Source organism: Ochotona curzoniae, unplaced genomic scaffold (genome assembly GCF_017591425.1).
Source record: "Ochotona curzoniae isolate NIBS_2020 unplaced genomic scaffold, NIBS_Ocur_1.0 contig_66, whole genome shotgun sequence".
Taxonomy (NCBI): Eukaryota; Metazoa; Chordata; class Mammalia; order Lagomorpha; family Ochotonidae; genus Ochotona; species Ochotona curzoniae.
Window position 1 is genome coordinate 3,966,176 of NW_024466512.1, and position 12,807 is coordinate 3,978,982.

Here is a 12,807-nt window from a genome sequence, read left to right on the forward strand (position 1 = left end):
AAAGATGTATTTATTTTATTGGAAAGGAAAATTAGATTAACAGAAAGAGAGGCAAAGGTCTTCCATCTGCTGGCTGACTCCCCAAGTGGCCATAATGGCCAGAGCTGAACCAATCCAAAGTCAGGAGCCAGGAGCTTCCTCTGGGTCTCCCACATGGGTGCAGGATCCCAAGGCTTGGGCCGTTCTCTACTGCCTTCCCAGGCCACATGCAGAGAGCTGGATGGAAAGTGGAGCAGCCAGGACATGAATTGACGCCCATATGGGATCCTGGCACTTGCAAGGTGAGGGTTTAGCAATTGCATTTTTCATAAACTTGTGAAAGAAGCCTTGCATCCTAGCATGTGCCTCTGCAAACACAGATGTGTCTTTCTACATGGCCACAGTAGTATTTCACGTCCTTGTGCCAGCAGCTGATCACTCGTGTGAACAGGGAGCCAGGAAGGGCAGGAAGGAGGTCTCAGGTCAAGTGCAGCTCCCTGAGGTGCTGAGCAGGGGTTAGGCAGATCTCCCCCTCAGAATGCTGGCTGTTACACTCAAACGGCATTTCTATGTTGAGATGGCCTCTGTTGAAAAAAAAAAAAGTGCCATTCCAAGGAAATAAAATCAACAAACTATTTACAGTGAAAAATGCCCTGCGGCGTTGGGTGTAGCGGGGCTGATGGAGTCCCACTCTGGGAACTTGCTTTCCTGCCCAAGAGCCCAACCTGTGTCCTAGGAGTCCCGCTTCCGCCCCAGCCCCAGCTGCAGGCAGATCTTCAGCCTCTGTCAGGAACCAGTTTTTACATGATGGATTGACGGAAATGATTCCCCCATGTAGGCTTTTCATGAGGCTAATTCTTTTCTTTTTTTTTTTTCTCAATGAAAAGAAGAAAATCTTCGTTTCCTTCCTCAGAGCGTTCCAGGGCGGGGGGGCGGGGGGGGGAGCAGGGGAGGGAGGGTGGACATCTTCATTCAAAGAGGAAAAGCAGGAGGAGCAGCTACAAAACAAGGGACTTGAGGAAGATGAAAACAGGACCGGGCAGAAGCGATTCAATTAACCAGCCCCACTGATTGAGTCAGCCGCAGGTCTCCGGGAGGAGCGAGCAGCTGGGAGGGGTTTGTGGAAACAGGTGCAGCAATCCCGAGCTTGGCTTCCTGTCGGCGTGGTTAGATAACACTCCCTGTGAAACAGGGCTTGTACTGCACTTCTGCAGGGTGAAAGGCTGGACACTGGTCCCTAGAGCATGGTAGAATTGTCCTCCTCTGTCAGGCTGGACACAAAGTAGATATAGCTGGGGAGGCCGAGCAGCACGATGCTGCTGCTTGAATGCCTGGCTCAGAAGTGAGCCCCCAGGACTGCATTGGCCCAGTTTTCAGCAGTCACTCCAAAAAGGGGCCGTAATTATACCCATGTCAAAGAGAAGGAGACTGGAGCTCAGGGAACTCAACTGGCTGCCCCAAGACAGGGAGCCAGGTGTATCCCACTACTTGCCACCACCCCATGCATACCACGTGCAAGTGACCAAGGCCACACTTGGGTTTTGTGTGAGGACCAAAGTCCTCTCAGGAGACAGCCAGGTCCCTGTGTAACTGGGAAGAAGGATGAAGCCTTGTCTTTCAAAGCTTAGTGCTGTCCTCTGTGGTACAACAGCAGAGTGATATCTTGCCATTGGCATGTGAAGCCAGCATTCGTGGTAGGGCATGGGATAGGCAATCCAGTTGCTGTTGTCCCTACTGCATACCCCTCCGTACACACACACACCACCTCCCTGCTCTGTTGGCTTCCTTCCTCTTCTCCCAAGGACATGGCATGGAGGCCACAGCATGAGGTCAGGAGTAATTGCCAGGCTTCTGCAACCAGAGTCCTCAAGGGCTGGCGATGAGCTCCACTGGTTGGGAACCTGTGCTGAATCTCAGGCTCCCCATCCAGGATGGCACGTGGTGGGGTTAGAACATATGCCTGGACTGAAGGATGCATGGATGCAGACAGTGTTTGAAAAGACGGATGGATGGGCAGATGGGTGGATGGATGGGAAAGGGAGGCAGGCTAGAAAGAGAGGTGGTTGGAAAGTAGGAGTGGATGGATGGATGAGTACACAGGTATCTGGCTAAATAGGTGGGGACATGGGCGGGTGGATGGATGCATGAATGGGTAGATTGATGGATGATTTGACGAATGGGGGGATACATAGATGGGTGGATGGAGAGATGGGCGGATGGGTGGCCGGCGATGGCAGCGCACCTGCAGAGTGGAGGCTTACTCTCCACGTGTAATGACTGAACCTCTGGGGAGAAGATTTGTGGCTACAGCATTATATACTAAATCTAGCATTCGCACCATCATTACTTTCATTTTTATATCTCATGCCATTTTGCCATGAGTCTCACAAAAATAGAAACAATCTAAAACAACAGAAAAATAAATATTTTTCTGTAATTGCTGTCAAGCCAGGAGGCTTAATCCATTCTTTCTGTGCATGCTCTGCTAGGGTCACGGGGACAATCTGCACTCTAAAAACTCTCTCCTAAAAGCCTTCGCCTGATGTAGCTCAGGTGAGAAGATGGGCATTGAGGGTGTGAGATCTAAAGCTAGCTGCAACAATCCAACCCTGGGGCCCCCAGGACCACTCTGCAGCTTACAGAAAGCTTTCACATCTCCTTTGCCACTTCTCTATCAGAGCCCTGGAAGAAAGACATTGTACAGATGAGAAAACCGAGGCTGGAGAGGCAGGTTGCAAATCGCAGGCTGCTTGCCAGCTGGCTCCGGGACCTGGTCCCTCACCGGCTGAGAACCCAGGATGCCTGGCTCCCAAACTTGCTGCCACCTGGGAGGCGTGCTTGCCTTGGGCAGGAGAAGACCCCAGGGTCGGTTGCACAGGGAAGTGGGGACAGGACAGGGTTGGGCTTCAGCTCTGCTGGGGAAGCCTGGAGCCGACGCCTGGGACCCCTTCTCCCACCAATCTGGGTGAGAAGTACTTTCCTGGTGCACACTTGCAGAGTCAGCAGAAACGCCTGACACCTGCAGGCAGGTCCGTGTCCCGGAGCTCACTTGGTCCTAGATGCCTTTCCCAACACACGGCTTTTTAAAATGAAGCCGAAAAGCTCACTGCGTTCCCCCACTGTGAGAGGTCGAGGTCCCTGAGTTCTCAGGAAACGGCCACTTGGTGGGGACACCCAGAGCGGCCCCTGCAAGTCCACTAATCCGAGCTCAGCTGGTGTCTGTCTTGGTTAAGCATTCTTGGAAATTATATTTGCACTTTAATTGGCTTCTGAGGAGCGGCAGGGGTCAAAGTTCACATGGTATGACCAGGCGCTCTAATGTGCTGCAGATGGTTCCTCTGGGCCCCAGGTGTTTGCTATTAGCAGTCAGAATGTCCAATGCAGGGCAGTTTTGATGATTGCCTGCTGGTCTGGAGCTTGCGTTAGCCTAGTAAGACCCAGCTGGGAGCCCCAGGAGCCACCATCATGGCTGAGGCGAGTACTTCCTGCTCCTAGAGGTGGGTGATGCTTGCATTGTCTCAGGGGGTTCAGCCTGAGCTCCCCAGAGTTCTTCATGCATGCTTGAGTGGAGAGGAGGAGACTTGGAGACTTCCCATCCCTGCCACCATGCATGCAGGGAGCCACACTGCTTCTTAGTAGGGAACTGCCCTGCTGCTCCTTGTTATGGTCTGAATGGACTCATGTCAGCTGTGTGGGTGCTGACTGGGCTGCATCCCAGGTGTGCTGGGGAACGCCTACGCCCGGCCCACTTCTGGCTTTTAGGGAGGCGCATAAAGGTCCACATGAGACTCGAGGTAGCCTCTCCTCCCCTTGGACGTGGGTCGTGCCTGAGGCTGCTGCAAAGCCCCTGCCTTCACAGTAGCCCTTGGAAGTCTTCTGACGCCTTCAAGGTCAAGTGACAAAGACACGGGCTGTCCAAACAAGCATCTGTGCTGTTCACTGCAGCTCTGGAGTCGAATGACCTTCACAAGGTACCTGCCTTCTCTGAGCCTGGGTTTCCCCTGTACAGCTGGAATGATGGGATATGACTCCAGGGGAGGTCTGTGGCAGAATGCACACCGAACTGCAGCGTGCCACAGGGTGCCACACCACCAATGGGCTTCCTGTGGAGTGTATGTCCCCACAGCCCATCTAGAAAGGAGTAGAACTTGGCTGTGAACTGAGAACGACTGACGTGTTTTGGACAACACGTCCCGCACTAGTAGTGGAATGAATGGTAGAGTCGCTCAGTTGTGCTCTCCAGGGAGGGGCTCTCTGGCCATTTCCCACTCAGCCTGGCCTTGGCAGGGCAAGGAGGAAGATGTGTTGAGTGGACTCAGGTGGGGCGAGCTATGGGAAGCCTCCGGGAGCAGGAAGCCAGCACGTGGCGTTTCCATGGGTGGTTGTGGACTGGGTTTTTTGTACCAAATCCATGCTCTTGTTGAGCCAGAGTCCTTCTGGCCCTATACCAGGAACCTTTACAAAGTTCGTGGAAAACACATTATGAAAGAAATAAAATGGACTTAGAAGTTTTGCATTCTTCAACCAAGTTAGAGAAGTCTGGGTGGTTCCCAGCCTAGGCTTTTCCTGCGGAGCCCTTCTCTGCTGCTGCCCAGGCTGGCTCTGCATCCTCCTCGGTCCCTTCTGTGTGCTGCAGTCAGCAATCAGCTCCAGGGAAGGAGGCAGTGGAGACCATGACCTGAACCAGCCTGCTTGCTGCTACCTGATTACCCCCCGGAAAGCAGTTGTTGGAGAGTTGATTTCCCAGGAGCTTTGGCAGGGCAGCTAGCTCCGGCTGGGTGTGGCTCACCCTGAGAAGGCACCGTAGACTTGTATGACACAGGACTTTACTCAGGATAGATTCACCAGTGTGGAAGTTGCCTCTCATACCCTACCACTTGGCAGCATGGCAGCGGACGTAAAACACCCACGGCAGGAAGCTGTAAGTGGTCCCTCCTGAGTCCTTGACCCAAGCCACCCACTCTCTGCTCCATCCCCTCTTCCTTTCTCACCTTGCATCTGGCCTGGTGAACTCGCCCTGAGCACTCCAAAAGGCAAATGTGGCTGATATGCTTGCCTCCCTTCAGGGCTTCCCTCGCCCTTGGGGGCATTGAGTTGAATTCCCTGCCCCAGCTGAGGGCAGAGGGTCTTGCCATGTCCCGGGTGTCATGACTTGCCCACACGCACATGCTGGAGGCAGGCAGCGTGGAAAGGGCTGCCTCGCCGAGTAATCCTCAGGTCTCTCATTGCTGTGTGTGAATGGGATGAGCTGCTGTCCCAGCGCATCTGGGTGCATTAAAAGTGCTCTGTGGTTCGCTTGCTCCTGGCCAGGAAGAGCCTTGCCTGCAGACCGACCGGGGGTCACATGAGATGTTTGGTGACTTGCCCATGCACACTCTGGGGAACAAAGCAGCTAAATGAGAAAGGAAAGTTAGAAGCGATAGGAAGGCAGAGGTGCCGCACACTGGGGTTTAAGCTCGTAGAGGGAAGACCCCCTCAGTGGTAACCGTGTGAGAGCTGGCCTGTCAGCGCCAGTCCTTAAAGACAGTCGGAAATTATTCCTGATTTTTATTTGGCTTTAAGAAGCTGATGCTCGTGGGAGATTCAGCTCTGGTCTACAATGAGACAAGGTTTCTAAGATGCTGCAAGGGTGTGCTTTTCCTCAACACTGGAGCTGTGTGCATGGGGCAGTTTCCAAGTCCAGGACGAATGCAGGTCTGAATTTCAGTGGATTTCAACTTGCTGTTATGACACAGATGGGCACAGATGACATGACCGTCTGATCCCAAAGATTGTCCGTACAGTCGTCTGAGTTCTAGATTGAAGTGAGTTGCCTCCAAGCCTTGGTGGGTCAGAGCCACCTGCATCACTAGCTGATGGGCAGGCCCATGGGGTGTGGTGTGCGCTCCCTGTGATGGGACTTCAGCCCTAAAAGGGGTGAGGCACACACCTGCAGCAGCATCGGCTGCTCTGAGGACACTGGTGACTGAGAGGGCCAGCCGCTGGAGGTCACACGTTCTACGATTCGGGGCAGGCAGTACGACAAGAACAGCAAAGGAGTGCTGGACAGGAGCTAGGCCGGGGAAAATGAGCAGGGAGTAAAGAGGCAAGGAGGTAAAGAAACTGTTTCAGGACCAGGGTCTGCATTGTGTACTTAAACGGCTGCCAGGGTGGTGTTGTACCGTGTGTATTTTCTGTTGAAGCACATTGTCCGACAGTGGCTTGTTTGCGCACAAGGGGCTTGGCTTTACCACTCTATGGATAGAACCCGGGAACTTGTGTTTCCAGGAATTTTCAGATCTGTGCATCCCAAACTCAGTCAGACCACAGACGGGGCAATGGGTCCCTGTGCTTGAGCTGGGATATCAAGAGTTGACCATCACCTTCTGGTTACACAGCTCACTGCGGGTGGCCACTGCTGAGCTGGCATCAGTTATGGAGGAAGTGTGTCCTTGATAACTGAGTGTGGAACCCAAATACTAGACAGATCTCTCTGCTGTCTCCTAATGGAACTTGTAACCAGGTCCCTTCACTTTACTTGTGAATTGGATAATTCTTGCCTTCCTGGAATCTTTCTGGAATTTTAAGCTTAAAAAGGTGTGTAGGTCTTAGGAGAGAGGAGGGTACCGATCGGGACTGCATAACGAGTACCAAAGTATGGTTACACAGGAAGGAGAGGGTTTTGTTTGTTTATTTTAAAGATTTATTTATTTATTGGAAAGTCAGATATACAGAGAGAAGGAGAGACAGAGAGGAAGATCTTCTGTCCGATGATTCACTCACCAAGTGAGCACAACGGCCGATGCTATACTGATCCAAAGCCAGGATCCAGGAACTTCTTCCAGGTATCCCACACAGGTGCAGGGTCCCAAAGCTTTGGGCCGTCCTCGACTGCTTTCCCAGGCCACAAGCAGGGAGCTGGATGGGAAGTGGAGCTGCCGGAATTAGAACCGGTGCCCATATGGGATCCTGGCCAGTGTGTTCAAGGTGAGGACTTTAGCCACTGGGCCACAGCGTCAGGCCCAGGAAGGAGAGGTTTTGAGGTTTCTAGTGCACACCATATGTTTATTTCAAATTGTTACCTATCAGTATATGCAATTAATACATGCTAATAAAAAAAACAAATATTAAAGGATAAAACAATTTACTATCTAGCTTAAAACAGGTGTGTGATAGACCAATGACTACTCTTGGGGACCTTAGGGCCTTGGGCACAAAGTATGCCAACCAGCAGAGCCCTGGACAGCTGGCATTCAGGAGCCTCTGTGACTGTAAATAGTAGTATGGGTGATGAGCTGACCTTTCCAAGACCCTGTTCTGGAGGGGCAGAAGCTCATGGGCTTTGGAGAACAGACGCAGAAGCGATGGGGATGAGGAGGACCTCTGTAGGGAGGAAGCAGCTTAGCAAAGGTCAAGCAGGGGGCAGTAGGAGGGGCGTGAACATCTCCAGCTCACCTTGGGACCCTCCCCAGAGATGGACAGACAACTTGAAAGCTGTCTCACAAGTGAGTGGGGCCTATGCCGCTGGAACCAGTTCCCTTCGGCCATCACAGAAGGCTCTGAGGTTGACTTGGCATCTGCAAGGCAGCCTGGTGTCCTCGGCCTTGGGCTCCCCAGTGTTCATCCACCTGTGTGGCTGGATTGGGTTGGAACAAGCTAATCAGTAATCACATGGATGGATCCTGCTGATCTAGTTTTTAGACATGGTGTGGAGGTGTGTCGGTGACTGCCCAGCCAAGGACCTGTTCTTGACTCCTTCAGATCATGGACTCCTGTGTTCTGGACACCCAGGTGACCAGTGGTTACCTGAGAGAAAGTGTTCACAGTTGAGATGATGTCACAGGGAGAGGAATCTAGCATCTGATATGACCAAATCGAGATAGGAAATCATGTTAGATCATTGAGTGTGTGGGGTTGGGCTCCTACCTTGTAACGCTTCCTCAGTCCCATGGACCACTCGACTGGGAATGTCTCAGAGCAGAAGGGGGATGAGAAGCAAACCCTTGGTCTGTGATAATTGTGTCAGCAGGAGGGGAGAGTCCTTTGAGAACCTATGCCGCTGGAAGGAACCTGCAGTCCTTCTCGGTTCCCAGGCCATGAAGAGGGAAGGCGCTCTGTTCAGTGATACGTGGCAGTGCCTTCTTCGTGTAAGCACCACCGTGTCCCTAACTCCCTGACAACAGTGATTCCCAGGCTGGCCGTCTTTTGAGAAGGCATGGTCCTGCCAGGTGTTTGCAAGAAGAACTTGTGTCCCCTTGTCAAATAAATGCCCCCTTGCCCCTTGGGCTTGCACATACATGTTCACCTGCCTTCACCACCAGCTTCCTCCCCCAACCTTGGGGATGCCCAAGCTGCCCTCTGAAGTCCACTCACGAGCCCAGTAAGTCATTCACTGCCATATCCCCAAAGCCAGGAAGGCTCAGTGCCTCTCTGGCAGTGGATAAATATGTGCTCTCTGTTTTTCTTTGCCTTGGCTGCCCAGGGGGACATGGGAACATTCTAATAGAATGACCACTGTCCTACCTGGAGGCCTCGACAGGGAGTTGTGATGGAGAATTGGCAAAGATGTCCCATAGTTGAAAGATGAGGCTCAAACTCATTGCTATCTGTTGTCCAGTGAGCCTTCTTGAATGGCAACAGGGGCTTTCATGCAAAGCTGGCAGGAATGCTGGCCAGTCAGGCACAAGTAGGCAGCATGGTTTGTGGCAAGGCCAACAGCCTCCCCCAGGGGTCAAACTGAGATTGCCTTGGGCAAGTCATAAAGGCCTCAAGCTGGAAGGAAGAAGGGCTGCTCCATCTGCCCACAGCCAGAGCTGTGAGCCACAGCCAGCGGTGACTGGAAGTGGTCACGATAGCAACTGTGAAGGCAGGTGGCAGGCAGATGTGCCCGTGTGGTGTGACTCACTTTGTGCCATCTGTGAATCCCTCTTGAGAAGGGCCAGTTCCGGATCAGGGAATACACCATGACCTCATTTGGCACAGTTGGAGGCACCCTCTGATATACCGTGCCTGGGTGCCATCCCTTGGGACCAGGACGGATGGGCAAAGCTTCTCCATGAGTCCGAGAGAATTTGTGGCACGTGTGGGGTCTGCTCTTCAGCAGGCAGGTAAGGGAACTAGCAGATTGCTGTACTCCTGCCTGTGACATCCAGCACTGGTTTAAATCCTACATTTAAATAGAGCCCGTTATCTCAGTGAACGACGTGCACAAATCCTTTTCCTTAACGTGAACGTGCCCCCAGCCCTACATGTGCATGCATGTTACTGTGCAAGAGGACCCTTGGGCAGGGGCAGCAGAGCCCAGCTAGCTCTGGCCTGGGGACTGCGTGCTTTCTCTGTCCTCATTCCCTTCTGGGTTCTCCTCACTGCTCTGCCTCTTGCTGTAAATCCTCCTGGAGACCTCAGTTTATCCTAATGTCCTGCCTGGTGTAACATTTCCTGGAAATCGGTCCCCTTCCCGAAGGAGCCAATTGTGGCTTGTCACGGCTCCATCTTAAGTGAGCCTGGAGTTTGAGGGGCCTGATCACACTGGATACACATGTGTGCCCAGGAAAGCTCCGAGGTTCACATCTTTGCAAAGAGAATTGCTGCCAAGTACCTGTGTCACTTACCAGTCTCCCCATACAAGGCTTGTCTTGCTGGAAAATAGTACAGGTTGTAACGTTTTGAAACCAGGAATCCTCAGTCTGTACCCAGACAAGGTTCAAAGATTTCAGAGGATTTGGTGTCTGTCCTTATAGCAAGCCCTGGGCAACTGCACTTGGCACTCAATAGAGAGAGACTTCTGGGTGTTGATTTACTTGTAGATTGGCTGACTTGGTAACCTGAGGTTGATGGAAAGCACTCGGCAGGGCAGGGGTATGTGTGGACACCATCACCATTGAAGTAGCGGAAGGCACAGTCGTTGCCTATGGCTGGCCTTCCATCGTCAGGAAAGCAGGGTAGCTGGTGGTGTCACCATGGGAGAGGACAGTAGGCTGTGTGGGAAAACCTTCCAGCTTTATGTCCTCAAGTCCTTGCTGCCTCAGGATGTGGGGAAAAGTGTTCATAAAAGTGAGTGGGGGTGCTCTGGAGGAGCGAGGGTGCTTCAGAAGTGCACAGGAAAGTGCAGGGGCCTTAGTGCAGATCGGGCCCTGAAATCCATGCTTCGCTTTCTCATAGTGAAGTTCCCCATGGACTTTGGAAGCACTCGGGACATGCTGGGTGGCTCCAGATGCCCATGGCTCCCCAGGTTGAAGTGCTACCCTCCTGGGGGATACCCTGGGCCCCCCTGCAGTGACTCAGGAGGGGTCCTGGGGCAGGCTCCCTGGTCTCCTAGAACTGTGAGGTACAGGGGTCCCTGTTCACAGGAGAAAGCCGGGACATAAAGAAGGATTCGACCCTTAAATCCCACCCACCCAGGAGGATGACGTCATGGGTATTCACACAGCCCATGTGGGTGCATGCGGTCTGGACAGTCCCTTGAGCCCAGCTCCCCATGGAAGGGGGAGCACAACTCTACCCCCTTTTTTGTCATCCTGGAACTTAGAATACAGAGTAGACCCGGTGTGGTCAGACTACCGCTACTCTCACAACAGCACCAGTGGATGGTGACGGACTGAAGGCCAGCGTGAGCCGGCTCTGACCCAGGTCCAACTGGGAGCCCCGGAAGCATGGACTTATTGAACTTGGCTGTGGGCCCTGTCTTCTTTCCGATAAGGATATTGATGAGAGTTCTTACAGAGCCTAAGAATTCACTCTCTCTTGCATCTTGTCGCCCAGAGCTACTGGTCAGGACTTTTATGAGATGCAGCCTGAGTCCATTCCTTGGTGGATTGACCACCTCCTCATCAGGGGTGAGGGCACTGCATGGGAACAGGTGTCCAATGTGGGCTTCACATTCGAGCCGTAGTACACAAGACATGCAGGGGCAGTTGGGCAGATGTCACCAAGGACTGCCCAGAGCTCCAGAAGAAGCTATCCTTGGTCCTAACCATGGTGTTGGCCTCGTTGTCTGCAGGTTTCCGTTCCCCATGGTGTTCAGCAGCTGTAGCAAGAAGGACTTGGAGACCAGCCTGGAGAAGGGAATGGGCATGTGCCTCTTCAACCTGCCTGAGGTCAAGCAGCCCTTCGGGGGCCGGAAATGCGGGAACGGATACGTGGAGGACGGAGAGCAGTGCGACTGTGGGGAGCTGGAGGTAAGCAAGCTGCCTCCAACATGGTCACCCTGCCCTTGGCTGGGAGAAGCAGCAAGAACTTGAACTTGGAGGGACAAATGGAGGCAGTGAAGTGAGGCTGGCAAAGACCCACGCAGCTGCCTTGACCAAGCCTCACCAGCAAGCAGGGTGTTCCGGAATGTTAACGATCACATAGAGTATACCATTTCACTTGATTTAAAGAGGAAATCTGTGTTTGAAGGGCACAATGTTCTCAATGAGATGAGGCCAGGAACAATGAGAAGTCATTTAGCTCTGAGTTTGATGGGAAGAAAGCCTTAGCTTCTGGCTTCCAATGACCCATCAGCACCATTCCGCACTCTCTAAGGATGCTACTGGAGAATTTGAATAAGCTGTATTCATTTTTCATCAAGTCAAAATTCTGGCCTTGCTGCGGCAGCTGCCTCTGTATGCAGAACTGTCTCTGCATGCGGAGTCCAGCCCCTGCCTTGAGCGCTGGGGAGCAGAGAGCCAAGCAGGTCACCTGTTTATCCATTCAGGCTCATTGCCCCCTGTTCTCCAGCCACAACGAGGGCATTTTTGCTGCCTCTATCTGGCATAAGAATGGGTTTTTGTTTCAAAGATTTCCTTTTTCATTTGAAAGGCAAAAGTTACAGAAGGAACTCCAGGGGGCCTTGTTAATTACTTGAGGAAAAATGAGATTCTATTACCCACGTGTTTCAGGAGGAGCCATGTTGACTTAAAATGGTTTCTCCTTGATTTGGATGGGGCCTTTTCCTTGCTGCGCTCTGCTCGCACACCGCTCTGCTAGGTCAGACTCTGACCTAGGTCTGACTCTGCAGGTCAGAGTGCTGGATAAACTCCTGGGCTTTGGAGAGAACACTCCTCATCCACACACCGTTCAAAATCCCACAAGAGCCTCTGCCTTTCACTTTGCAAAAGGGTCAAATTCAAATGTTGGCTTGGAAGTGTGACAGCTCGCGCCTGGCCCTCTTTCTGCTTCTAACCTGAGACTTCAGGCAGATGTGTCTGTCAGGGCTGTCCGCCCCGCGGCCTGAGCTAAGGCCCTGCACTGCCCGCAAGGCCTCCTCATCCAATGGCCCGTGTGTACCTGGTCCTGAGAGGGACTCAGCGTGTCATCCCTCAGGAAGTTGAGGTGTGATGGGTCAGCACGGCATCTCCCAGCACGTACTCCCTTGCTCTCAGGCAGATGCGTGGCCGTCCTCCCAGCCCATTGTGACCGAGCCTCTACACTGCCCTCCTACAGCCTGGACTGACCGTCAGGGTCTGCCCCAGGGCCTTCCAAAGCTTTCTAGCCTCTCTGCTGCAGACAGGCTCTGTCACATTCCCTGTTGTTCCCAGGATCAGCAGTGTAGCCACAGATGAAGTTTCTCCTCTGTGAACTATGGTACTGCAAAAGCCTTGGGTTTGGGGGTGCTTAAGACGCAAGCGACTGCTGAAGGCTTCCTGTGCAGGGCAACCTGCAGCTCACTGGCTCTTCCAGCTAACAGGGTCGGGAGAGCAGCCTTCTCTCCTTGTGTAAAGTCAGTAGGATGCCAGTAGCTTGCAAATATCTTTTAAGCTTAGTTCTCACTCTCACATTATCAATCCCCTTTGAAATCGAACCATTCTGCTTGGCTGCCTTTCCCTCCGAGCCGCCCTTTATGTTGCTTGGTGATTCAGAGGGTAGGAG

At 52.8% G+C, this 12,807-nt stretch overlaps 1 protein-coding gene across 1 annotated transcript in view; it reads left to right on the forward strand.

Annotated features, from left to right (window-relative positions):
- The window catches only part of ADAM12 (ADAM metallopeptidase domain 12), a 267,367-nt gene that overhangs the window by 210,917 nt on the left and 43,643 nt on the right, over window positions 1-12,807 (forward strand). Inside the window, exon 12 of the mRNA XM_040991939.1 lies at window positions 10,958-11,135. Within this exon, the coding sequence (XP_040847873.1) occupies window positions 10,958-11,135 (178 nt within the window). The remainder of the gene's footprint in view (window positions 1-10,957; window positions 11,136-12,807) is intronic.